The 27,851-nt window shown below is 41.7% G+C and overlaps 2 protein-coding genes across 4 annotated transcripts; one reads left to right on the plus strand and one right to left on the minus strand.

Moving 5' to 3' along the window:
- Positions 1–1,221: 1,221 nt before the first annotated feature.
- Positions 1,222–14,856, minus strand: LOC306964475 (uncharacterized protein). 2 transcript variants are annotated; one of them, XM_079558481.1, is made up of 7 exons: positions 14,610–14,856; positions 6,945–7,160; positions 6,797–6,854; positions 6,605–6,686; positions 4,961–5,298; positions 4,006–4,140; positions 1,222–3,390 (listed from the first exon to the last, which is right to left on the minus strand). In XM_079558481.1, the coding sequence occupies exons 2-7, from the start codon at positions 7,076–7,078 to the stop codon at positions 2,866–2,868; spliced, it is 1,272 nt and encodes a 423-aa protein (XP_079414607.1). In that variant the 5' UTR covers positions 7,079–7,160; positions 14,610–14,856; the 3' UTR covers positions 1,222–2,865. The 2 variants fall into 2 exon arrangements, with proteins under 2 accessions (XP_079414607.1, XP_079414606.1); XM_079558480.1 differs by having other exon boundaries at positions 4,961–5,415.
- Positions 14,857–16,788: 1,932 nt separating this feature from the next.
- On the plus strand, positions 16,789–27,802 carry nkain5 (sodium/potassium transporting ATPase interacting 5). Of its 2 annotated transcripts, XM_079558486.1 has the most exons (7): positions 16,789–17,032; positions 19,486–19,623; positions 21,061–21,141; positions 25,101–25,298; positions 26,887–26,947; positions 27,068–27,132; positions 27,222–27,802. In XM_079558486.1, exons 1-6 carry the CDS (start codon positions 16,979–16,981, stop codon positions 27,121–27,123), a joined length of 588 nt encoding a protein of 195 aa, XP_079414612.1. In that variant the 5' UTR covers positions 16,789–16,978; the 3' UTR covers positions 27,124–27,132; positions 27,222–27,802. The 2 variants fall into 2 exon arrangements, with proteins under 2 accessions (XP_079414612.1, XP_079414613.1); XM_079558487.1 differs by lacking the exon at positions 27,068–27,132.
- The last annotated feature ends 49 nt before the right edge of the window (positions 27,803–27,851 follow it).

The following is a 27,851-nucleotide window of genomic DNA, read 5'->3' on the forward strand; positions in this document are numbered from 1 at the left end:
CCCCCATTGATCGAGCTCGGACTCGCTCATTCACCGTTCACTCAGCTATTCATTCACACCCCATAACGTGTGGTTAACGCGTCCACTCACACCTTCGCTGCTCCTTCTTTCCCCCCCCACACACACACTTGCTTTTTCTTTTCTTTTTTTGTTGCGTGCTTTTTGGCTGCGCTCGTTGTTGCGACACTGTGACTGTGACTGACTCGTCGTGGGATGTCATGCGATGCGCACGCGGCCGTGTTCTCCAAGAGGAAGAACTGCCTCAAGGTTAACCTGTTACCATGGAGACAGGCTGACCAATGAGAATTCAGCAGACGCGATGTTGACTGCGAGCTTTTTGTTTTAAAGGGGTGACCTATTTCCCCCCCCACCCCCCCACCACCAGAGCTCCTCAAGAGACAGACCCCCGCGCGCTCACTACTCCGGCAAACGAGCACGTGTAGACACATCCAAGCAAATAAATAAATAAAGAGTGGATACTACTACTACCTACTACTACTACTACTACACACACACACACACACACAGGGAAACGCCATGTGCCATGAGGGGAAACACAAAAGGAAAGATGCTACAGATCACATTTTTGTTTATATAAAAGACTATAAACTATTGTCAGCTACTGGAACGCTAAAAACACTCAGTAATACATGTTTGCATCGCCTTTTGCTTTGGTTACGGTAACACATGTGCTTTCAACGCGCTTCTGCAATGTCTTAATATTTATTTCCATCCACTGTTGCATTCGTGTCTCAGCCAGATCTGATGGGCGGAGAGTCGAACCACCGTGCAAAGCCTCCTCCAGCACATCCAAAAGATTCCCAGGGGGGGGGGGGGGTTAAGGCGCGCCCCCATCCATGTGTGTAAATGATGCCTCACGCTCCCTGAACCGCTCTTTCACAATTCGAGCCCGATGATTCCCGGCCGTCGTCATCTTGGAATATGCCTGTGCCATCAGGGGAAGGAAAAGTCCATTGATAGAATAGCCTGGTCATTCAGAGGGAGTTGCCGAAGCTAGATTTGAACCTCACATCCCGGTCTTTGCTTTAGCCCAGGCGACGTACATAAAAAATATGCATTACTTTAGGCCACGATTGTCCACAAAGGTCTTACATTAGGGTTTTGCAAAAATCACATTTAAAAAAACAAATAAACCCTGGCCTCCTTTCATCTTAATGACTGAGACTATGCGATTAACCATTTTTAAAGTGCCACTTTATTACAAAAGTATAAACTTGACTGACATTTCATGAATAGTAATCTTAATATAAAACATTACAATCTTTTGCACTTAGCACTTAATTATTACACGCTTCGAGTACAAGACCCTGTAGTCTGAATAGCAAACACACAACGTTAGCTGCCACATTTAACTTAGCTGGGCTTTTCCAATAATACACTGTAGCTTAATGGCTTCAAAAAACAACGAACAGAATACACTGAAATTTACATTGCAGCTGTTTTGCAGTTTGTGTCACAAGTCATTCCAAACCACAATTCACTGTGATAGAAAAAAGATAGATTCCTCAACACTGATGATATATTTATTATTCTTTCTCTTTTGTAATGTACATACAACATTGCATCAACATACAGATTTATCACATTGTTTTTGGTCAAATGATTTATTCGTCATTGTCCAGCGTTGGGTGCTAATATTGTCTCGTCTTCAGGGTAATGCTCCGCTGCTTCGCACAACGTCACATCTTTTTGTAGTTTTTCTGCAATGCCGCTATATTTCAACACTGATAACAGAGAGGGGGGAGTGTTCGTCGATAGATGGCGATGAGACATGATGGCACGAGCTAAAGCGCACTCGTTTAGCTGTAGTTTTCTGATTTGAAATGAGCAGGGCACGTCAGGACTATGTTGATGAAAGCTCCACAGACTTCAGTGAGAACCGGACTGGGCGGGTACTTGGGTGGACTGTCTCCATCTCCACGACTTGAAGTTCTCCTACGCCTTGATATTCAACCTTTGATAGATTTGAGTTGGTGGCACAGGAGGAGGATTCTGAACACTCTTCACAGTCCTTCTGTGCTACAAACATCCTTAAACAAACTGATATTGTGCTCTACAAAAAATTAAGCAACACACTCAAAAACAACCAAAATTGAAACAAAAAACAAATTACGACTAGTGAAAATAAATAACATTCATAATAACCACATGACAGTGACTGTTTTTGTATTTTTTGATTTTTAGCATGCAATCTGTAGCAGGCAAAGTGCAGAAACAAATTAAAACACGCATTTACAGACAGCGGTGGAGACAGTGTTCAGTCCGTGTACGATGAAACAAAACATGACCGACAGTTGTATCTCTTTGATTGTTTTTTTTAAAATATGGAAATGACCAAAATTTGTTTGAAGAGGAATGCAAAATGTGTGCAGTTTTTCTTAGAATATTCATAATTGTTTCTCTTAGTCCCTGAGCTTTCAAGTATTTGATTAATAATTCATATATTCTTTATCTTATTTCCTGAATCTTGACCAACTACAGGGAAGGCTAAGTGCTACCAAAAGATTCACACAAATGTGCAGTTTCCCCAAAAGGGGGCCTTCGAGAACGCAACATTTTACCCGCTAAAATTGAGGAAGAATTTAGGCCTTTAAATTTGTTGTGCTTAGCACACATTTCCCAGTAAAAACTCAAGTGCTACTGTTACCCACAGACTACTCTGCAATGGTCTTGTGCTCATTAATTATTCATTACCTTTGGATTCATCTAAGGTCTACAGATAGGACTCTAGAATTCAGCCCAGGTCATAACAGGTCAGCAGATTCACCTTGGCCGCTGGGCCAGGGAAAGGCATGTGTTATGACTGAATGTAAACAGTATGGGGTGAGATGATGCGGGGAGCGCTCAGAGCCCTGTGACGTACATCTCCATGCCGTCATTGAAGGTGAAGATGGTGGTTGTACTGGAGTTGGTCGAGCCCGTCTTTAGGTCCCCGATGCTTTCATACAGGCTGTCCCCTGGCAGCAACAAGGCCTGAGCAGGCAGGTGCTGCAGTTTGGCCGTGTGCTGTGTGGGGGGCGGCGGAGGGGGCTGCTGCTGCTGCAGAGGCTGCTGGGCCCTTTTCCTCCGGGGCCTCAAAGTGGCACATGTGTTTGGAGGTCTCTCTCGCCTCCAGCCCGCCCCCTCCAGGTTCTCATAGGCCGGATCATACTCCTCCACTCCGATCGACTCATAGCAGTGCTCGTCTAAGGGCCCTGCCAAGGCTTTGCCCTCAAATGGGGCCCATGTCTGAGGTTTGACCACTACACTAAAGCCCCCATCCCTGTCCCGGTCCCCGCGCCCCAAGGTCCGGAAGCCAACATTGCCTGGAGGAGAAATAGACCTCTTCTTTTTTCCTGGTTTGCACACTTTAGAGTACATTTCTGCCACCTGTGAAGCAACAAAGTAAATATTTAGCCAATGCATAGAACAGACACAACTTTAGCTGGTTAGATATTCATATATGCAATTAAAATCATGCAATTATTATCATCGTGATAATAATATCTGGTTACAAAAAATACTTTTTGTGAGGTGTCTAAAATATGTTAACTGATATAAGAACATACAATCTGAAAATGACATACATTTTTCTGTATTAGATCACGTTTTTGTGCTAAGGGGATTTACATACATACATTTTTTATATTGAGGGTGGCTTTATTTTAGTAGACTTAATTTGAAATAAGATTTTGTGTATCAACATAATAGCACAAATGCAAATTATGTGACAACCAACCCCAGTCTCCGCCTAATGGTGGACAGACAGGCACCAGGGCGGAAGGCATTATTATAAATACAATAAATCTGGCCGAGGGGTAAAAAACGGACCTGATATCAATGTGATTTTTGGATTCAGTTCATCACAATTGTCCTCAATCAGCTCACAAAACGTAAACCAAATCACAACAAATGTGTAAACCAGTGTAATACACTGTAGAACTGCAGTGCAAAGCATGTCAGTGCAGAAATGCACTAAGTTGTAACTGTTGCCCTGAGACTCACCGCAGCAGCAGACGGCTGTATGTTCTCCACAGTGTGAGCCAATGGGCCCAAGGCTTTATTTTGGAGCATTACGATATCCTCCTCCTCTGGAGGCTTCCAGATGTACTGCTCCCCATTCCCCATAAACATCACTTCCTGTCAACACAAAACAAATCACATTTGGAGTAAATCTGCAGACAATCTATTTTTCATTGAGATGGATTTATAAAATACCATTTATAGCATCAGGCTAAAATGCTGGGTTTATTATATTTACATGGCAGTGGGTGATTTGAAATTGAATCGTGGAAAGACCCTACAATTACTTTTTAAACCCACTCCTCTTCATCTGGTTTTCTTCCGTCATGATCTGAATACATGACAGTGATCAGGGATGTGTCTGAGGAAGTAAGTAGACCGAGCTTTTGTTATGTTTAAAGGCAACATAAAGTCATCAAGTGCTGGCATATGATCATTAATTCCACATGACCGGGCCTTATATTTAGCTTGTTCTTATATCCTAATTGACTTTCTGCATGTTGCATCAGGCAGTCGTGTGAGCAGACTGCGTACACATGTAAGTCTGTGAACTCGTGCTGATGCTAATACTGGTCACAGCAGAGAGTGCACCCTCGCTGACCTCACACAGGGCAGCAAATGGCTTCCCGCCGTCACCTGGAAGGAGTACGCACACTTATATTCACCGTACAAGCAGCCAGGCTGCCTCCTCTCCTGCTGCTGCGGACATATGGAGGAGGTGACACCGCTGAGAGCAGAAATACCCCACTATCACCAAGAACTCAACAAATAAACACTGCACGCTTCATTTGAATCACCTACAAGTGTTACATATCGCCACACCAGGCGCTGGGCCAGAACAACATGGACGGAGGGAGTGCCGTGAAGCTCAGATCATGAAAAAGGAAAACTAGGCAAAACTGAATATGTGAGAAAGATTGAGGACTTGTCTACTCACCTTTGGGAAGGATGGCACATTAAAGGTGTCTATGTTTCTACGGGGCAGCTTGGCACTGTGAGGGTGAGGCGGAGGTGGGGCGGGGTGAGAAGGAGGGCCATGTCTTGTAGGAGGTGCAGGAGGCTCTGCCATGTCTGTGCCACTGTCCCTCTTCTGCGGCGCCTTGTCGGCTTTCCTCAGCTTTCGGACCACAGCATACTCAGCCGTCTCTGGAGGAGACACCACCTGCGATTCGGACTCAGGAAGTCCCCCCTCCACATCCCCGTCTGGGTCCGGAGGTGCCGGCGTGTTGGCGGGAACAGCGGGTGGGGCCGGCGTGTCCGTCTGTCCGGCTCTGCCTACCATGGCGTACAGGGCATCATCAGTACGTGCAGTGGAGGCGCCCCGGCCCACTTCAGAATAAGTGTGCTCTCCGTCCTCTCCAGTCCCAGAGGGGATCTGGGGGAGCTGCCTGCCTTGAGAACGAAGGTCAGAGTTAGACCGCAGCTGGGCAGTAGCATCAGCCCCGGGTCCACCACACGGTACAGTATCAGCCAGAATCTGTGTGTCCTATCCAAAATACTCAACTAGATATGCTGGACCAACTAATCCTTCTGTCTCAAATTATCCCTCCCCAGTCTGCGAGGTAAACTAGAGCTACTACAAATGAATGTCCAATCAAAGAAGTGTTTGATGACCATATACCGGTCGGTCTTGGTGATATATGTCCACTCTGAGTGAATGGCATGTTTTCCAAAGACTATATCTGCACTAATGTTGAGGAATACATTTACACTAAATTACCTGAATGATCATGTGCCTGTTACTTGGCTGTGGTCCCACTAGGTTAGTCCCATGTTCCCACAAACCAAAAATAGAAATTCCTCGAACTTAAACGGAATGGAATCCCTAAAATTACAATAACAATACTGTACCATTTGGTGGAAATGGGACTAAGGTCCGTGCTGGTTGGATGTTTCAATCACACCACAGTCTGCAACAGCTGACTGTATCTAATGCTAGTGCCCAGCATTGAACAGAATCCACATACATCCCGCCTGTGGTAGTCGAACGTGTGTTTATGAACTGGATGCATCTCTCAGAGCAGCAGCAGAGGGGACTGTGTGAGACTGTGCTCAGTGCAGTAGCACCAGGACGTTTATGAGGAGAGACGTATGTTCAGAGTTCTGTTACGCTGCTCCCTGTTGGCCGGCGCTGACACCGCTCCAGGACTTGTCTTGGCTCTGTCTCTGCCTCTGAGAGAGATGCATGTTCATAAATCAGGACTGATGACTGAAGAACTCCAGGCTGTAAATGTGATGCGAATTCTGTTTCAGGCTTAACTGGATGTCAGAAATATTTTGGATACATTTTGGATAGTTTTGTTCTTTTCAGATCAGTCTTCCAATTTTAATGTTAATAATTCATGTTCCTGTTTCCTTTGATAGGCCACATCAATGTTTTTTTTTTGGCAGTTCACTGCTTGTTTAAAAATAGCAGAATACACGCTCCTCACGCAATGCAGAACAAAATGCAGCAGAGGAATGATGCACAAGTCTCCCAAAATAAGAAATGTTCGCCTTCTTTCAACCAGACATGTAGGAGACGCTCCAGAACAGAGTTAAGCACGGGTTAACAGGTGAACTTTGTAAAAGTTGCACTCACTTTTGCCATTGCAGTTCACTTTGCTCATCTCAGATGGCTCAGATTTACTGATGGACCGCAGCTTGGACTGCTTGAGAATACCCTAAAAAACATGTTACACAAAGGCTATTAGAAACTAGTGATACTTAAAGGCCAGTGTTTGTCATTCCCTGTTCCATGGACTGAAACCACAGCAACATGGCTGACACCTACCATGTCCATGAGACGGTGCTTTCCACTCTCGCCAGGAGCATTATGTGTCTTTCCTTTCCTGTGGTAGAAACAACAGCTCTGTCACAGTCCACACTCATGTGCTGAGTCACCTACGTCTATGTGTTTGCATCTTGCAAATGAGGTTCACCTCTGGCAGCCCACGCACAGGACCACGATGAGGATGGTGACCACGAAGGCCGAGGCAGCCGCGATGACGCCCAGCAGCAGGACCTTGCCGTAGGGAGGAGCCGTGATGTGCAGCCCGTCCTGCATGGAGGCCATGTGGGAGCGCGGGCGCTCGATGCTCTCACAGTCTCTCTCACCCTCTCTTACATGCACACAGGCATGCACGTCACACTGTGGTCTAAAAACACATCATACATAAGAAACAATTAGAACTATATATGACACTGTGCAACTGTGAATCCCTGCCCTATAAGTCATGTTTCATCTTCTTCACAGTAAATCTGTGAGGGAACACAAGCCAATAAGCAATCCACAAATTAACCTAAAGAACTTTCATTTCATGAAAGACGCTCAACCTGAACATCATAACATTATGTAAAGATTATGTCAGAAAATGCAAAGAGCAACATATTTCATTTTTCTGCTGAGTGCACACTGAGTGTATTGCTTTTGGCAGTGAAACATGTTTCAAAACACAATACGGAGATGGCTGTAACAGAACAGCCCAAACAAACCCAGTGTAATCTCTGCCACTGCAGCCATCTGTCAGCTCTGACTGTTCAGGTCTCGTCCATCATCAAAACAAGACCCAAACATGGCGCCTGCCTTGTTTGCTCAAAATCTGTTTGGAACTTTAGCAAAGATCTCGCCTTTATATTAGTCCGTATGTTCGCACATTCACCAAATGTCTGCCCAGTATTTCCCAGTTTTCTTCACACAGACGCTGCCTCGAGGCTTGTGCCAGGTTCTCCTCTCAAATCATCCACTTTATTTTCATTAGTGACACGTCGCATCAGATTTTATCATCCTGATGCATTTTCTTTAAACTTCCCACCAGAGTTTCTCAGTTTCCTCAAAAACACTGCCCTCGTGTCCTGCCAACAGATAATTAAAAATAGCTTTCAAAAGATCTGAACATCCACTGCAGGTGAAGCTGAGTTTTAAATAGAATAAACAAATTCATATCATGATGTCTTTACAAAGGCTGCGACAAAACTCTTCTTTATAGAGGTAACTTCAGCACATAATGGTCAGAATAATCACAGCTTTATTTCATTCGTGCAGGTCATTGTGTGGCCTTGGTGCATCGTGATGTATGTTGGGCACATCGTCTGACTGGTCTGCAGCCACTTACATTCTGTTCCTGCATAATTTTATGCTACGTCTCACAGATTTAAGTCAAACTGGTTTGCATGGTTTTGTTGTTGCTATACTGGGATTCTGCCTGTGGTAAATATTCATCATAGTTTTACATCAGTGGAGTGACAATAAAAGAGAGAAGTTCTAAATAAAATGTTTTCTGCTATTGGCATCTGTTGACATGTTATTACAGTGCTGTGACATAATCTACATACCCTCTACAAGGACGGGAATTTGAACATAACACAAAAGTCAAACCAGGGAAGACCATGTAAAATGTTAAACAAAATAATAACAACTATGTTCAGGGTCCTGTCCACATGAACCTCATTCTCCTCGCTCACTCATGTTGCTACTGCGGACAATACAATTAATCAAAAGGAAACAATTCCAAGAGATGAGGTAAAAGTACAAAATTACAAATACACTTAAAGACATAAACAAGGTGTTTTTAGGTGAGAAAATAAGGAGGCTCTAAATAAACCAAACAATGTTAAAGAACGAATGGATAAAGGTAAACTATTCCAATCAGAGGGGGCTTTGAACTGAAAAGCTCTGCGTCCTATTTCTTTATCAATACGTGGTACAGTAAAAGTAAGAGAGTGAGTACTTCTAAGTGAATATGTGGATGTAAATGTAGAAAGAAAATGCTCCAGATTGACTATATTTCTGTTGTTGTTTGTTTATTTCTTTATTCATTTCGTGGAAGACCCAGGACACGCTGGTGGGACTATGTCTCCGAGCTGGCCTGGTGTCGCCTCGGGGTCCCCCCAGAACAGCTGGAGGAGGTGTGTGTGGACCAGGAAGTTTTGGGCATCTCTGCTGAGACTGCTGCCCCCGCGACCCGGCCCCGGATAAAGCGGAAGAAAATGGATGGATGGATTTATTTATTTTGATTTTATTTTGTAAATTTTGTCGAAGCATCTTGGAGGGGTTTGGGAGGACTATGGAGCAAGTGTGTTTTGTCTGTGCGACTGTCCTAATGTGTGTTTTGTCCTGTCTGTGTCCTGTCTTTTACTGTGTTTTGTTAACCGTAACTAGTGTTTCGTGTTAATGGACCCCCTCGAAAACGAGATGGCAAATCTCAGGGGCATTCCATCAATAAACTTATCTAATCAGCTCTACACTTGACATTTTCAGCATGACAGGCTTGATGGCTTCTTTGGGAGAAAAGTAGCACATTATGACTAGTACGACTTGCTGTGATGAAGTATATTACAGTATATTTAGTCATACGGTGAAACTTTCTAATCAAATAACTCTTGACTGGTGTCACTGAAAACCATATGAGCCAGCTCTGTTAAGGAAGACTTAATACAGTTGAAATATCATAATCGAACATGAGGGGAGTCGGGGGCAAAGCTCTATCGATCTACATTCCCACCTTCGCCTATGGTCATGAGATTTGGGTAATGACTGAAAGGACAAGATCGCGAATACAAGCGGCTGAAATGAGTTTCCTTCGCAGGGTGGCTGGGGGTGAGGAGCTCAGTTACCCGGGAGGAGCTCGGAGTAGAGTCGCTGCTCCTTCACGCCGAAAGGAGCCAGCTGAGACTGCTGCCCCCGTGACCTGGCTCCCCGGATAAAGTGGAAGAAAATGGATGGATGGAACATGAGGGGAGAGAATACGCGGCCACAAAACCTCAGTCAAAACTGCACAGTCCACACTAGTGAGATATTGTTTGATATAAAACACACACCCTTCATTTATTTGCTGCTGTGGCCAATCACTGCATGGACCAAGTTAGATTTGACATCAGAGGAAATACTGAGAGGGGAAAGTCGGCTGAAGAAGTGTGTGGGAGTTGCATTTCAGGTGTAGACAGATTAAGGCTGCGCACATTCGAACACGCACAAGCATATTAACGATCTATGTTCAAAAGCAATATTCACGTCACAGCCCACATGTCCAGGGCCGTCCAGATTTGACAGGACAAACTATGAGGTTTTTGCACAGAACACGACCCACTGGAGAAAGGATGTTTCATTGTTTGTGAAGGTTTTTTTTGTACCTTTGAACTAATTGCAGTCATTGCCATTTGTTAAGGGGAGACACTACAGGCAAAACTCAATTTTTTCAGTTTTCAGGTTTTGGGTCAAAGTGGTCTCTGAACATATAAGCTTTCACCTGGAAACAGAAAATATGCATAATCTTCACAATAACATGTTTAAATATTGCGCTGATTCAATGTTTGCCCATAGACTTATATGGGAGAACGCAATTTCAAGGGCCTTTTTCTCAAAACACATTTTTCTGTCATTGTGGCGACACTATGTCCACGTCAGTCGGACCTAAAGACTTCACATTTTCCATCCTTGGACTGAACAATATTTGGAAGATTTATTAAGAGGGATTTTTTATTATTTAATCCCGAAGCCCCATTTATTGAGTTTTGAATTTTTCACTAAAAAACAGCTTATTTTAAAGAAGAAGAAGATCTTTATTTATATAGCGCCTTTCACAGACATGGTCACAAAGCGCTTTACATGAGACAATTGTACATTCACTCTATTCTCGGTGGTGGTAAACTACGGTTGTAGCTTCAGTTTCCCCTGGGGGAGACTGACAGAAGCGCTTTCGCGACCACACACGTCTGCGCCAACGGACCCTCTGACCACCACCATACATTCACTCACACACATCAGTCATCCGGGCCTATTGTGCATGTTTTTAGTGGTAGGGGAAACCGGAGGAAACATACGCAGACACGGGGAGAACATGCAAACTCCACACAGAAAGGCCCCGTGCAGGTTGGAATCGAACCCAGACCTTCTATCTGTGAAGCGAGAGCACTAACCGCTGCGCCACCGTGCCGCCAAAAACTAAACAAGAAATCCAAAATCCCACCTGAGAAAGTCTTGGTAACTCATTCATCAATAAAATGAAACCATAAATTTGAATGTAGCTCTTTCCATTATTCAGATTTCGGTGCCGAAAAGATGGGAAATTTGGGGCATTTTTAGGCATAAAACACCTTGTTCTTAGATGAAAAGATAAAATGACAGAAAACTTGCTATGTATTTTTTTCCTCACATTGATGCCAGTTAATCTACAGCAAAAGTTTCAAATTGATATCTGTAAATCTACATTTTTTCCCTATTCACCTGCAGTGTCTCGCCTTAATTGCAACCGTTCAGGCCATGATTCCGATTCAAACGCGATTACCTTTGCAAACCTACAACAGACATGCCATGATTTCCCACAGAGGTTTCCTGACTGGACCCCCTTCTTTTCCTTATAGCTGCTCCTGTCCTGTCTTGTCCACCCCCCCCCACCCCTTCTTTTTTTTCTTTTTTTTATACGTGTGTGTGCCTGCGGTGCTCATGCAGAGTGACGCCTCAGCACTGCAGTGTAATCTCGGAGCCAGCCCGTTGGACATCCAGCTCGGAACCGGCGCAGAGACGCGTGAAGCTGCTTCGATGTTTTTCAGTTTTTAAACAGGCCCCCGTGTTCACTCTAGTGCCCCGTCTCAGACACTGGGCGTTGCACATGCTTTCGACTGCAGGAGAAGAGCTGGACACAGACCACAGAGCAGCAGATTTGCAAAGGACAGGCAGGCCATACATTGTTTATTCGGTAGAAGGTATGCATCAGCTTCATTCTAAACAGTGTCAAAACAAATAACGAATTGCATAACTCAACATTAACACATGATCTGCAGACCCTATGCATGTAGAGGATTAAATAGGTAATATGTAGTTTTCCCTGGTGAATCAAGAACGTCCAAGAAACAAACTTCACAATAATATGACAGAATATTGGTCGGTGAAACTTAGACACTTAGAGGAAATACATAAATGACTCACCTCTGGGCACATTTAAACAAAAAGGTCAGTAATAGACAAGCAAAAATACATAACTGATTGGATTCATGGCTGATTCTGAACAATTGTGGGATAGTGTTAAACATAAAGACTGCCACACTCAACAGACTGATTAACAGCATGAACTGAATGTGCAGATAAGTGTCCTTTTTTTTTAAATATAGTGTCTATGTTACGCAACTGACTCCCACACCAAGTAAAATTTCAATAAACAATAAAGAAATCTTGAACCTTGAAGACTCTTCGGCAAACGGTGCTACGACAGTGGTTGACAAACTTTTCTCACCAAGAGCCATGTCATGTCATATTTAACCTTCCAGGCCAAGATCTTGATCAAATCAGGACTAAACCGAGTCTGAAAACGGACTGAAGCAGATCTAAACTGGGTGCAGACCGTAAACCAGGGAAAAAAAGTTGAAATTAAAATGAATAAAAGCTCATATTGCAATAGTACCTCCTGAGAAACGACACTAGACGCACTATAACTTTTTAGAACCACTAAGGCATGATGATTCATTATTGCGAGAAATATTATCAACACAACTTTTCCCACTTTGGTTAAAGCCACTTCAGTGTGAGAGGGTCATAATGTTATATTTGAAATGTTAAAGCGGAGGTATTTTCAATCAACTTTTTCAAGCTTTACATCATGTTATTCTGTCATTCCCTCATTAAAAACATGCCTGAAGTGTTGCCTTGGCACATTCACGTATTTTTGAGTAATCTGTCAAAACTCTGATGGCGGCCATTTTAGGGATAGGTTTGCCTGAGTCCTCCTAGGAACGCCCCCACCTCCTGGAGACGCCTCCGAGCTTTCGTCACCAGCCGAGTAACCAACCACTGAGGGGGCGTGTCGGAAAGGCTCAGAGGTTCTTAAAGAGACAGGGGCCTATTTCAAGACATTCGCTACAGCCATTTTGAGAGAGCGATGTTATACAAGGCAGTCATTCTAATTTACTGCATTTACAGACCAACAGAAGGTTTGGTCATCATTGTAGTGTGATATAGACTGGTGCTATGTGATTGACAAAAGCATAATACCCCCTCTTTAAGTCTTTTTTTCTAGCAGCCAATGCTATCTACTGGAATGTAGGCTACTAGAATGAAAATAATAAAGAATTGCATGTTTTTTTCCCCCCCTCTTCCACCTGGACCATAGAGTCAACAAGGAATTACGGTTAATCCTCAAATGGAGTTGGAGCACGTTTTCCCCAGCAGTCAATAGCTATAAGGTTATATTCCCAAACAACACGCACATCTGCGCCTTTTATAACACGGTAGCTCTTAGGGAAAAAAAAGAAGCCTACGTATGAATGCACTTGCCCATCCTCGCTGCCAATCTGCTCAGGTTCTGATAAAACACCTGGGAGTTGTGTGTGTGTGTGTGTATGTGTGTGTGTATGTGGAGCAAAACCTCACCCCTTCAGTGTGTGTGTGACACAAATAGGAGCCATGTGTGCGCGTGTAGCCCGGGATGGGGGGGGGAGAGAGAGAGAGCAGTCTGCTATTGTGTGAGAATGTGAATTAGGTCAAATGTTTGCTTGCAACGACGATTAACCGTGCCCCTGTGAGGAAGAAAGGCTCGAGCGTTGTTTGTCTGTCTGCGTGCGCGCGGCGGCTGCCTTTACCATAACGCACTACGACACACACACACAAAAAACAGCCATTCTTTAACATGACTATTTCAGAGCAGAAGTAACACAGCATGAAGAGACAAAGGGTGGGTACGGGGATATCTACTGTGGCTTCAGCTCTCATGCAAACCAGGATTCGTTTGGAGCCTGTATTTGAATGTATGGAAAAGAGGCTGGTCCGGCTCCCTCTCTCCCTCCCTCCCTCCCTCCCTCCCCTCTCTCTCTCCAGCCTCGCCTTTGGGCTCTGACACCTCGCATAAACTGCAGCAGTGGCGGTGACAACAGGTTACACACGCCACGACAGCGCGCTCATAGGCTAATGCCGGCTGGGTTGGGTGTGAACAGGGGGGACATGCCCATGCAGGTGCAAGATAAGCAAGACAAAAAAAGAGAAAAAAAAGAACATGTTTGTTATATAGGGTGCAAAAAGGAAAGGATATTACGCACGGGGAGGAAATGTGTGTGTGTTCTCTTTGTTTCATGAAAAAGATGCCGTGTGTCCCTGAGGTCAGCAGGCAACTTGCAGCGACAAAGCAACTCCCCCCCCCCCCCCCCCCCCCCCATTCTCCCCTGTATTTATGACAGCGAGGGATGCGAGGATGGGAGGCGGGCGGGCGGGCTAAGAGGGGTGCGGGGTGGCAAATGTTAAGGGAAGGTCTTGCGTTAATTCTTTTTTATGGCTCGCGCTGTCGGCCGGGGTTGTTACGCAGGGAAAAGGAGAGGCTGATTGGAGGGCTTTCTGCCTGCTCCCCTCATCAAATCACAGTGAAGTTCTCTAATGAATGCGATGGAGGCTGGAAAATAACAAACAAAATGGGCATTGCAGGGGGGGGTGTTGGATGGAGATGAGGCGAGTGCGCACGTGTCTCTCCGTGGTCAGTGGTCAGAGGCAGAATATGAATTGCGTGTGTTGCAGAGATGAACCTGGGGTGTATGTAGGTACATATGAATGAGCCCCCCCTCCCCTCCCTCCAGACTGTCACACAGCTACGGGCATTGCGCTATAGCATCCCCGGCACTATACTCACTCAGCTCTGGGGCTTTACGAGGCGAAGCGGCGGCGGCGGCAGCATCGAGCCCGGTCTCTGGCTTCGGTTTCCACGCAGACCCGGAGCTCCTCGCGACCATAATCAATAGCACACGCGGGAAGGCAGCATCTTTTTTTTCCCCTTTTTTTTTTTTAATCTTCTGAGGTTCCTCGTGCGTTGCCCTTTCGCCCCCCCTAGCCGCGCGAGGCACCCTGGCCAATGGGCTGTCAACGCCTGCCCGTGTGTCTCCTGTGCGTATATCTTTCTCCAGCGATACACGGTCCCGCGGTCCCGGTTTGTCCAGCCCCGTCAAGCCCCCTCCATCACTGCGCTCTCATGCATCCCCTCGGCTCCGCTGCCGCGCTTCCATGTGACACTGGCAGAGCTGGAGAGAGACCCCCCCCCCCCAATTATTATGAATTTGTCTTTGGGTTCTAGCGTCATCCCTCGGAAGCGCGGAGAAGTGCGAGTCTGCGCGCGTAAACGCCAGCTCTGGAGCAGGCGAGTTTCACGCGGGGCGCGAGATGTCGAGGGATAGGTGGAGTTTGCGCTGAAGCAGGTTGAGGTGGAGTTCATGGGATTGTTTTGGCCCACGGAAAAGGCAGTGAGGACTTGCAATCATGTCATCCAGAACGAAATAAGCAATAAGTGTGTCTGATAAAAAAAAAACAAAGGCAATATTGCTATATATATATAAAAAACTGACATATTCCCAATAACCCGTAGGTAATATTAGTGTATTAATGTTTTATTATTATTATTTGCTTCTCCAATTAGGCCAACATTGTTTACCAAAATGAGCCATTGTTTATTTTAAGGTTCAATCTCCGTATCTTGGCCAACTTGTAAAATAGGCTACATCCACAGGCGCGTCCCTTTATGAAGTTGCGTGGCACACCTAACCAGGGGCGGACTGGGACTGAAAAACAGCCCTGGACTCTGACCAGCCTGGCCCAAATTAGCGTAAATGTGACACTTCCACAAATACATATTTTAACCTCTTACCCCCCGCCTAAACCAAATGCATTCTGTCCTCTTTTGGCTGTGTAACACCTCATTTGAAAGCTAAGACCCACAAAACTGACCTTTTTCCTCGCACTCGTGTTGTGTCACCGTTTTTTTTGCCACATTTTTGTTGAGTTTTTGTTGAGTTTTTGTTACATTTTTGTTGAGTTTTTGTTACATTTTTGTTGAATTTTTGTTGAGTTTTTGTTACATTTTTGTTGAATTTTTGTTGAGTTTTGTCACATTTTTGTTGAATTTTTGTTGAGTTTTTGTTACATTTTTGTTGAATTTTTGTTGAGTTTTTGTCACATTTTTGTTGAATTTTTGTTGAGTTTTTGTCACATTTTTGTTAAGTTTTTGTCACATTTTTGTTAAGTTTTTGTAATTTTTTTTTGAGTTTTTGTTACATTTTTGTTGAATTTTTGTTGAGTTTTTGTCACATTTTTGTTGAATTTTTCATTCGTTTTTCTATTATTTTTTGTTGTGTTTTTTTTGTCCGTGTTTATCTCATGTTTTCATCCTCTTTTCCCCGTTATTTTGATGCTTTTCTTTTTAGCTTTTAGATTTGGGTAAAGCTCAGTTGAGGCGGGACTGGTGGCCATAGAGCCAGTGGCCCCTCTGTGCTCTTCCAGAATGGACATATGGCCAGTCCGCCCCTGCACCCAACCACTCAACATACAAGCGCGTGTGTCCATTGATCTAACTTTAATCCTCTGAAGTTCATCCGCGCTGTCGCCCCCTACTGGCGACTCCACCCAACTCTTTTACCATCCACCAATCAGAGCGCGCGGTGCACTGTTGCTGTATGAGGGTTCGGTCACGTCGTGGCATAAAGTAGAGGAAATTACAGTAGGTACAGGTGATGGCTGAACTCAGTGCGCCATCAGAGTAAAGTCCAGATAATCAGATCATGTTGTAGTCAGCATTCCTACTCTATGGATGAATGCGCTGCGTAATGTTAAAGCAGCGGATAAAGCCTTGGCCACGCACTGATGGAGGATGTTGCTACTTTATTAGACGCCAGGCTGGATTTTATAGCATAGCTGGCTCCGGGTAAACCCAGCATCCTTGACATCAGAGCCCCCCCCTGTTACTCCAGCATTGTTTTGCTCCGCGCAGCCCGCCCCTCCCCCTGACCGCACTCCCTTCACTCACTCGGGGAAAGACTCGTTTTCCCCTCACGAGGTACTGCGTGTTGCACCGCTGCTGCTGCGCGTACTCTCTCTTCCAATCTGGGCATGGATTTGCAAGACTCCTAAGTTTTGCCTCTGTGTTTGAACAAGATCTGAGCTAAAACACAAACTTGAAGTGTTTTTTTTTTTCTTCCACTCAGCCTGCTCAGTCATTTGCCGGAGTGGATCAGGATGGGCTGCTGCTCGGCGCGGTGCATGCTTATAATTCTGTGTTGCCTGCAGTTGGTAAGATGCTTTCTATCCTCTGAAGTCCCCACGTAACAAATTTAACATGCAGAAATACGAGTGCTTTGTGATGTTATGCATGGTTTAGTGAGCGAGCCAAGTTCATCACGAGATCCATAACTTTTCCATTTAAGCATCAATGCATTTGGACTTGGAGTTTCTTTGTATTAAGAGTGCATTTTATGTCACAGGTTATTCATACAGGCAGTGTTGACCTTCTACTCACATCCTCATTATTAATTCATGTGGCCAGCAGCTGCTTACATGAAGCTGTATCAAATCTCTGTTATAAGCTTCTGTACTTGTTGTTAAGCCACATACAGATGCTCCCATGTTCACCGCCCTCCATTAGAGCCGCCACAATAAAGGGTTGCGCCCACTTTGCCCCCAGCCTCTGTTTCCCACCCTGCCCCCCTTTTAAATCTCAGAGGACCTAACACCTCCAGCATCTTGGCCTGTCCCCTGTGCTTCGTTACTAAGACAACTGTCAGGAAAAATAAGACAGCGAGGTGAGCAATGGGGGGAAACTGTGAATTTACTGCAGTTATAGTTCAAAAATCAAGATTCAAGATGTAAATGTGTTCTGAGATAAGGGTGATTCTTCTGTGAGTGAGATGAGCGGTGACTGTTTCATTGTTAGTTCACTTGGACGTGTCTTTTATGTGTGAAACAACATAAAATCACTCTATCAGCACTTGAACAATACTTAGGTTAGGGGTTCCCGAACTTTTTTGGCTGGGACCCCAAGAATTGAGACGTTGACAACTCGGGACCAGTGTTAATTTCGTCGACTAAAATATTTAGTCTTAATATTAGTCAAAGTGATATTTTTGATTACTAAAATTGGACTAAAACTAAATGAAACGTTTTTCATGAGACTAAAACTATGACTAAAATGTCCAGATATTTTAGTCGACTAAAATAAGACTAAATAAAAATGAAAAGAAGAGACTAAAATCATCCAAACTTCTATTGACCGTCTGAAAGAGCCTCAGATCATGTAAATTCTCTGCCAAAGGATCAGCTCTGAGCTTTGTTCATGTGGAGCAGAAACATGAAGCAGAGGAACAAGATTAAATATGATTATAATGAATATTATCAATGCAAAGTCGACTAAATTCGTCTTAAATTTAGTCGACTAAATTTACTTGCAATTTTAGGCGACTAAAACTAGACTAAAATCAAATTATATTTTCGTCAAAAGACTAAGACTAAAACTAAATTGAAATATGTTGCTTAACACTGCTCGGGAACCCCCAATGTATACAGTTATTGCATTGTATGCTACTTTAAAGGGACTAGATGCAAGTTGGTCATTTTTATACTCACTTCTGCCACCTCAGGTCTTGCACGTAACTGCAGCTTCTATATTAAGCTCGTGCATGACGGCACTTCGGACCCGAATTAACACCTTTTTTGAGTGCAGGATTTTAGAGGCAGTTGTGGTGAACAGGCTCATTCTCCACATTAGGACATGGCTGGAATATGTAGAGGGAGGAAAATACTTAGTTTTAACATTTTTAAATTCCATATAGTCCCTTTAAGGAAGAAAAAACATTTGAATATCATGTTAATATATATTTAAACAGTTTGTTTTAAGCATTTGAATGTTTTTCACAAATTACATGCTGTTGTACACTCAAAAATACACTAAAAACAGTAGCAATTTTCTTTTCATTACATCACAAACCCCAGAGGGGTCCCAACCCTAACTTTGGGAACCATTGGGTTAGGGTAATGATTCCAATTTTTATTTTTTTCCCTTATTATTATCCCTAGAACCCAAAAAACAAAAACATATAAGCACACAACTCCATAATATTGAAAGACCACTTTTTCATATATGTCTGGTTAAGGAATAAATAATAATTGACTGCTAATTAATCCATTAATCAATTAATCCAAATTATCTGGATTAGCTGCTTCAGGTATAGTAAAAAAGTATTTTTTCAATCACATAGCACCAGTCTATATCACACTACAATGATCATTGTAAACTGCCATCAGAGTTTTTACAGATTACTCAAAAATACGTGAATGTGCCAAGGCAACATGTTTTTAATGAGGGAATGACATAATTTCTCCATCTGTGAGATCGATAAAGTATCATCTTATAAATAACATGATGTAAAGCTTGAAAAAGTCGATTTTGCATAATACCCCCCCCTTTAAGTAAATGTGTCATGGAACAGTCCTCACTTATGTAGCTTTTTAAAAAGTCCTTCATTCGATATAGTAAAAAGTAACCATCTGTTGCATTAGTACTAATGTTTTTCGTGTTAACAGAAGAGCGTTTACATAGATTTAAAACCTTATATAAGTTTTGCCAATTGTGACCGTTCATATTGTGATTTTGGTTCCATTTTCATATAAAGTTGTCATCCCTAACTAAGTTTATTAAGTTGAGTTCAAGAGTGTTTTGTACTAACTGTGCTGCTTCGTGTCCTCTGTAGATCACGGCTCTGGAGAGGCAGGCGTTCGACTTTCTCGGATACCAGTGGGCTCCCATCATGGTCAACTTCTTGCAGGTCGTCATGGTGATCTTGGGCCTGTTTGGCGCCATCCAGTACAGATCCCGATACGTCGTCATGGTGAGGGACGCCTGTTACACAGTAATAGAGATCGAGACTGTGTCGGCACACCCTGAATTCTTAGTTAGTAAAAAAAGGATGATTATAAGATCCATCCATCTTCTTCCACTTTTCCGTTTCCGGGTCGTCACATTGCAGCAGCCCCTTATGGCTCCTCTTGCAGGTGGTGGGTCCACAGAAGGACGGCCTCACGATTAACCAGGCCTGTTGGTCTCTCATAAGGGGCTTCTGAACCGCTCTTTGTCTGACCCGTCACCTAGGACCTGTTTGCCCTGGGAGACCCTACCAGGGGCACGAAGCCTCCGACAACAGAGCTCCCAGGATCATTCGGGTGCTCAAACCCCTCCACCACGTTAAGGTGGCGGTTCCAGGAGGGGTGATTATAAGATGCTAAATAAATATATATATATACTAGAGTTAGCATAGAATAGGCAGCGGAGTGTTAGAAATATTCACCAGCAGCAATTAAAGTGAATGTAACATAGCACAATATATCAGCAAAGGAAAATCTCTGAGTTCTTCCATCTGAGATTTACACTTTTTTTTAAACAAACAGCCAACAATTAGCTTTGGTTAAATTCAATCCAATCAAACTTTATTTATAATGCACTTTAAAAAACAAAGAGGAACAAAAGAGCAAAAAGTCACAGTAAGAAATAGGAGTACACAGGCCAGAAAAATACAAGGAATGTACAAACAGGCAAACAAGATAAAACCAAAAAAGAATGAAAAACTACAGCGAACAGATAAGTTTTAAGAGCCGACTTCACAGAAAGTGACTCGGTCTAAGGTTCACAATGTTGGGCCTCAATCGAAAAAAATAAGGCTGAAGAAGGTCGGACAGATACGAAAGTGCAAGGCCGCGACGACATTTAAAAACAAATAAGAGATAAGTTTATACGGCGACAGACAGGGAGCCAGTGTAAGGACTTTAAAACATTATGTGCTCACTCTTTTTAGTGCCAGAGAGAGGACATACATAAATAAAAAACAGACGATAACTTAAAATGTGCAAAAGTAGAATGTGAGAGTCAAGTCAAAACTATGTAAAAAAATTTTAGCAAAACCTGTAGTTCATTTGCACTGACAGAGAAGATATTGAAAGATTTTATTTTTCCTGTATTGGCCCAGTTATAGATAGATATTAACCATGAACAAGTTAGCTCAAATCACAACAGAGGGTTTGCTCTCACCAGTGTCAGTGTCCAAACAAATCAAGACAATGTAGAACACTCATTTGGCTTCTGTCGATCTGCTGTGGCATCTCTCACTCCCTCCATGTGGTGATTGATTCACACTGACATCTTCAGCGTCGAGCTTGCGCTTTACCTATTTCTATGCAAGAGGTGACAAACCTTTTAAATATCGTCTGAGTTTAGCTGCTTGTTAATTACTACGAAGCACAGGTAACCATCCATCTCATTCTGTTCCCTGTAGTACTTGCTGTGGACATTGCTGTGGCTTGGCTGGAATGTCTTTGTCTGCTGCCTCTACTTGGATTTGGGAGGACTTTCAAAGGTACGTCTAATAGCTACGTTAAGTTGGTCATAATTAGAGACATTGCTCACTGTGAGACGCTCTGCTCATGCACCCGGGAAACCTTTCATTAACAAACAAAAAAAACATTTCATTTACTTCTGCACGCCTTTAAAATCGATGTCAGGTTCATGTTACTGCTCAGTAAGTGTTAGGGATGGGACGATAAACAATAATATCGTGATTATCGTGCCAGAAGATGATCGCTAAATCCATCAGACAACCAGTGTCGGTAACTAAAGTCAGCAGTATTTGAGATTTCAGTCAGTTAGTTCCTCACCTATATTACATTCTTTGATCACCCACTGCAGAAAGAGCATTTTCTGTGTCGAGCTGCTCATTAGCTGCATGTTTTGTATTGATGACAACAGTATAGTCCGAAAATGTTACACAGTGTGCCTTTAAATACTTACTTAATGTCTCAATATGACATTTACAGCAGACAATGAAGAGGAATATTTAACAGTTGAAAGCAGGAAACGTGAGTGCTTCTGCGGGTCCGTGCAGTGTTAATTTCATCGACTAAAATATTTAGTCTTAATTTTAGTCAAAGTGATATTTTTGACGACTAAAATTGGACTAAAGCTAAATCAAAAGTTTTTCATGAGACTAAAACTATGACTAAAATGTCCAGATATTTTAGTCGACTAAAATAAGACTAAATAAAAATGAAAAGGAGAGACTAAAATCATCCAAACTTCTATTGACCGTCTGAAAGAGCCTCAGATCATGTAAATTCACTGCCAAAGGAGCAGCTCTGAGCTTTGTTCATGTGGGAGAAGCTCCATGAAGCAGAGGAACCAGATTAAATATGATTATAATGAATGAATGAATGAATGAATGAATGAATGAATGAATGAATAATCTTTATTCGGACCATAAACAAAACATAAAAACACAAACTCATACGTACTCAAAATACAACCTGCCATTATTGTGGCAGTTGTGAGCTCAGTTTCAGACGTGCAGCTCAATACATTTACATCTTAGTACAAACATTTTTGTTTTACCTTTTGCACATTTTAAATTAGGCTGTCCGAAAAGGAGGGGGGGGAAGTAAACACTTATTTAGTCCCACCCCTTTTAAGTACTGTCATTCTCTTTTCCTATTTACTTTTTAGGCTTCCTTAAAACAATAATTTGAGCACTGTGATCTAAATCAGGTTGTCATATACAGTGTGAATACTACCAATCAACATCAGGTTTGCAACAGCTGAACATGAAAAGTCAGAGATTTTCTTCCGATACATACTTAGAGAATATCCATTCTTTGTATTGATATTTAAACTGTCTGATATTTGGACATCGTTTAAGGTCTACGTGTAATTTATTCCATATTTATATATATTCCATTGAATATTTTCAATGCAAGGTCGACTAAATTCGTCTTAAATTTAGTCGACTAAATTTACTTGCAATTTTAGTCGACTAAAACTAGACTAAAATTGAATTACATTTTCGTCAAAAGACTAAGACTAAAACTAAATTAAAATATGTTGTCACAATTAACACATGGGTCCGTGTTGTAGTAGAAGGCCGGCAAACAGGTGCTCTTCCAAGACTGGGCCAGCGTTGCAATAATAAGGAAAAAATGGACTAGATTAAGGCTGTGTAGAGCTGGTGCAAGAGGTGGAGTAGCCGAATCAAAAGGTCAAAAAAAGTCTGAGGCACTCTGTTGTATGAAAAATGATTAAAAATAATAATTGTGTATATATTCATTGTTTATAGTTTGTGTGTATTTTTGTCTGGTTTTCTTAACCTGGCTAACGCCATGCTGCTGTGTGCGCTCGAATTATTTCGAACTGCACAACAGCCTGGGGACCATGGCCCAAATTTTCCGGTGGATTTGGGAACCAATCACAGAGCGAGGAGGGACGCAAGACGATGACGCGCTATTCGATATACGGAAGCTTGTAGTTTATTTACGGATTTAAAAAAAATCACTTGTGATTTTAGTCTGGTGTTAGCCAGGCTATGGTTTTCTGATCACATGTGACTTCTGATCATGTGATCTCATTTTAAAAGGGACACACCTGGTGCTAATTCCTATGCTCTTATGAACTCGTAGGCTGTCCAATCTTTTTTTTTTTGACCTTTTGATTAGGCTACTCCACTTCCTGCACCAGCTCTACACAGCCTTAATCTAGTCATTTTTTTCCTTATTATAGGAATATTTCATAATTGCTCAATCCCCATAATTTCTGCAGTTTCAGTGATTTTTTTAAACCATAGGCAAATGTCGTGATAAAATCGTTAATCGCAATTATTTTGGCCAAGATAATTGTGATCCCAAATAAAAATGTAAAATGAGATCACATGATCAGAAGTCACATGTGATCAGAAAACCAGACAAAAATACACACACAATATAAACAATGAGTACACACATATACACGTATACACAATTATTATTTTTTATCATTTTTCATACAACAGAAGGCCTCAGACTTTTTTTTACCTTTTGATTAGGCTACTCCACCTCTTGTACTAGCTCTACACAGCCTTAATCTAGTCAGTTTTTTTCCTTATTATAGGAATATTTAATAATTGCCCTCTCCCCATCATTTTAAACCACAGGCAAATATCGTGATAATGCCGTTAATCGCAGTTAAGATAATCGTGACCCCAAATTTCATCATTGTCCCATCCCTAGTAGGTACAGGAACTGGAAGCTGTAAGAAAAAATAAGTTTGTTTGTACTTTTTAATTGTATTATGACATCCTGACAAACAGACAGTTTAATATCAGATACGTATAATCTAAGGAAGAACAAACTGCCCTGTCATGAAGTTGTCACAAATACCACAGGACAGATTGACCCTAAAGATAAAGTCAGTGTTGGTCACACAACATGAACCACTGCACACGGAGCTGTAATCGTTCCATTACTGAAAGTGTGATGCGTTTAAACTACAGAGTCCAGATGGAGAACTCCTGTATGACAAATGAAACCCTCCAAAGTTAGTCTCTTATGGGGCAGGAGGCTGTGTTCTCAGATCATTTGCATTCACCATTTTGTGGAGTATATTCTACTACAGGGGTCGGTGGAGGGCCGGGTTTCTTCATCGTCAAAAGACCAAGGGCCGGACCCTCCAATTAAAGCAATTAGTAAAGCGTCACTTTCTACATATGCCAGTGTTGTACATCATACACACTGGAAAATGTCCATATTAAATTAGATAAATTATTAAAATTCACCTGAATAAAAAAAAATTATGTTAAATTTGAGTCTGTTTGAACTAATCTAAGATCAGATAAAAACACCAATGCCAATGGAACAAATAGAAATCCCCCAAATTAACTTTTACTGTAAAAATGTTTTATTTTTCACTGGAAATTATACAAAATAATCTGAATTAAGTAAACACTTGTGCTTGTTCCATTGGCAAGAATAGGTTTTATCTGCTTTAAGGCCAGACCAAATCTACTCTTCTAATCTAATCTTTAGATTTAATCTCTTAATTCAAGTAGATTTAAGTCATTTCTTGGTATTCTTAGAGTATTCTTTTAGGATTATGGCCTAAAAGGGTGCTCTGATAAGCCATTTTAAGGAATTGACAGTATTTTTCACATTTCTAGAGCACTTTAAAAGGCATTTGATCTCTGATTTGCGCCATAATGTTTCTCAAAATCATCTCGAGGGCCAGAGTTTGATGATGGAGGGCCGGTTTTGGCTCCCGGGTCTGACGTTGCCTACCCCTGTTCTACTACAATACAAAAGTTGCATAGTAACAGCAGCAGTAGCAGTATTAGAAGTAGTAGTAGTACCTTCTGCCCCCATCAAATTTACAGAACTATTTTATGCTGTGATGTAATTTGAAACCCGGCTATTCAAGGAAAGTGCCTCATCTCAGATTTCTCTCTTTTTCTCTTTTCACAGAGATCATTCGTGTCATAACAATACATCAGATTTGATTTTTTCACCCTGTTTGTTTTCGTAGGACAGTGACACTCTGACGCTCGGCATATCGTCCCATCGCTCCTGGTGGAAGGAGAACGGCCCGGCCTGTGACCTGGACTCCCTGCCCTCTGACGGATGGACAAACCAGCAAAACCCACAGCTGACCACTGTGCTGCGCTGCTGGCTCGAGTACCAGTACATCGAGGTCCTGCACTGCACCGTCCAGCTCCTCGTCTCAGTGAGTGGCTCCACTCAACAATACAGGGATATAGTATACAGAAAGTATAGTATAGTATATAGAAACATTGTTTTCAATAGTAGGAATTGGCTGCATTGTAATTCAAAAGTACTTTAATAGTTCACTGCTTTTCATCTCGTGCTGAACAATGTGCTGAATACAATAGCCATTTCTCTGTGACAACTGTTGCAAATATACTTAAATCATATTTGAACTTGTCCATCAGTGTTAATTTTGACAACATATTTTAATTTAGTTTAAGTCTTAGTCTTTTGACCAAAATGTAATTCAATTTTAGTCAAAAAAATTTCGCCTAAAATGGCAAGTAAATTTAGTCGACTAAATTTAGGACAAATTAAGTCGACTTTGCATTGATAATATTCATTATAATCATATTTAATCTTGTCATGAACAAAGCTCAGAGCTGATCCTTTGGCAGTGAATTTACATGATATGAGGCTCTTTCAGACGGTCAATAGAAGTTTGGATGATTTTAGTCTCTCCTTTTCATTTTCATTTAGTCTTATTTTAGTTGACTAAAATATCTGGACATCATAAAAAGCTTTTAGTTTAGTCCAATTTAGTCATCAAAAATAACTTTAACTATTTTCGTTAACAACAATAACACTGGTCCGTATTTCATAATTCATATTTTATTTCATATTCGAGTGTTCACAAATGTTAAGGCTGGAAACTCTACACTGAACACGGGACTCACTCTACACATGTTTGGAAAGACATAAACTACAAGATTAGCCAGTTTTATACGCCTACATTATAGAAACACATGGAGATGGGGTTTTTTGTTGTTAGCAAAGGAACTTATTTTACCAAAACAGTTGCAGCTTTTGCGATTTTCTAAATGTGACCATTAAAGGGACTGTACGGAGATTGAAAATGTTAAAATTATGCATTTTAATAACTACAACTAAAGATTTCATCTCATCTAAGACCAGAACAAATCTACTCAAACCTTAGATTGAATCTGTTCATTCAAGTAGATTTATGTAATTTCTACCTTAAAACAATTATTCTTTTTCCAGTGCACTTCTTTCAAATGCCATAATAAATGACCTAATTGGGTGCATTGACAGTATTTCTACCCTTTTTTCTCCCATTTAACTCTAATAATGTTAAAAGTAGTCTCTGATTTGTGTAATAATGTTTCTCAAAATCATCTTGAGGGCCAGAGGTGCTGTGCTGGAGGGCCGGATTTGGCCCCTGGGCCTCTAAAATCCTGCCCTGTCACTCAAAAAGGTGTTAATTTGGGTCAGAAGTGCCGTCATTTTCAAGCTTAATATAGAAGCTGCAGTTACATGTAAGACCTGAGGTGGCAGTAGTGAGTATAAAATGACCAACTTGCATCTAGTCCCTTTAACTTCAGATTTTTTTAATTGATTCCTAATACAGCGTTTTCTAGTAAACTTATGGGTTAGGTGAGCCGGGCCTGGGCACAGCCAAGCTCAACACATGCTGAGAAGAAGCTTATAAACAACAATCCTTCACCATTAAAAACAATGCAAAAAGAGACTTAAAGGATTGAATTAAAAGCTTTTAATTCATCTTTATCTTACTGTTTGTTTTTCAGCTCCTGGGTTTTGTTCATGCCTGTTATGTGGTCAATGCCTTTGCAGACGATGACGACAACTGTAAGTATTAACTGTTCTTTTCATTAAATTAAATAATGTTTTCAATTTCATTTAATATCTGTTTATCTTTTGATGCTTGAATATGATTTCTTTTCTTTCCTTTTCCACATTTATGTTCAGTTAATTTTAATCCTGAATTTCATCACCCGTCCAAACCTTTTCAGTTGCTCTTCTAGTGTGTATTGGTATGTACTTAGTTCGTAGGTTCTTTTTCTTTACATTTGGAGTCAATTTACTTTTCTCCTCATAATGTTTTTCTTCTTTTCTCTGTTAGATTTCAAATAATCAACAAGGAGAAGGAGAGGGATGTTTCTGAAAGCCAAAGGGACGCAAAAACAAAGGAGCCGCCCAAAAATGACAGCACTATTAAAGGCCCTAGACCTGTTTTTGTTTTTTCTGTATGTGTCTACAAACATAGATTTAAAATTGTTAATTGTGGTTCAAACTTATTCTCAATGCATTTTGAACATCTCACTTCTTCACACGAGTTTATGGGATGTTTATAAGCACTTGTCGTTGAGGGAACACGATGTCACGGTAATGTAATAAAAACATTCTCCTGCTAAGCTCATAAAAAATGCTTTAGAATTAGAGGCATGAAGATATTTGTTTTTTACACAAATGTCTGCTTTTACAATATACTGAAGGACAAAACTACTAAATCAGGCTCAGGGCCTTTAAGTCTAAAGTTCACTGGATCCACTGTGTGATGTGTAGCCTTTAACACGTATTTACCTCAGACATGTTGTCACATAATGAGCCATTGTATGAGATTATGTTGCACTCGAAACATATGCCATAGCTGTAAATAATGTTGTGCTTCTTAGTTATCATGTTTTTGATATAATAAATCTAGTGTTCACACTGTAATGTTCTTATTATTGAAACATAATAAAATGTATCA

The sequence above is a fragment of the Gobius niger genome, assembly GCF_951799975.1.
Source record: "Gobius niger genome assembly, chromosome: 6".
NCBI classification, from domain to species: domain Eukaryota; kingdom Metazoa; phylum Chordata; class Actinopteri; order Gobiiformes; family Gobiidae; genus Gobius; species Gobius niger.

Excerpts from the sequence above, each read along its gene's own strand:
- LOC306964475 (XM_079558480.1), bottom strand. The coding sequence starts at position 7,078 with ATGGCCTCCATGCAGGACGGGCTGCACATCACGGCTCCTCCCTACGGC. Across the intron at positions 6,855-6,944 it reads CTGTGCGTGGGCTGCCAGAG|GAAAGGAAAGACACATAATG; the intron begins GTGAACCTCATT and ends TTTCTACCACAG. Across the intron at positions 4,141-4,960 it reads ATGTGCCATCCTTCCCAAAG|GAAGTGATGTTTATGGGGAA; the intron begins GTGAGTAGACAA and ends TTGTGTTGACAG.
- nkain5 (XM_079558486.1), top strand. The coding sequence starts at position 16,979 with ATGGGCTGCTGCTCGGCGCGGTGCATGCTTATAATTCTGTGTTGCCTG. Across the intron at positions 25,299-26,886 it reads CCGTCCAGCTCCTCGTCTCA|CTCCTGGGTTTTGTTCATGC; the intron begins GTGAGTGGCTCC and ends TTTGTTTTTCAG. Across the intron at positions 26,948-27,067 it reads TGCAGACGATGACGACAACT|TTAATTTTAATCCTGAATTT; the intron begins GTAAGTATTAAC and ends ATTTATGTTCAG.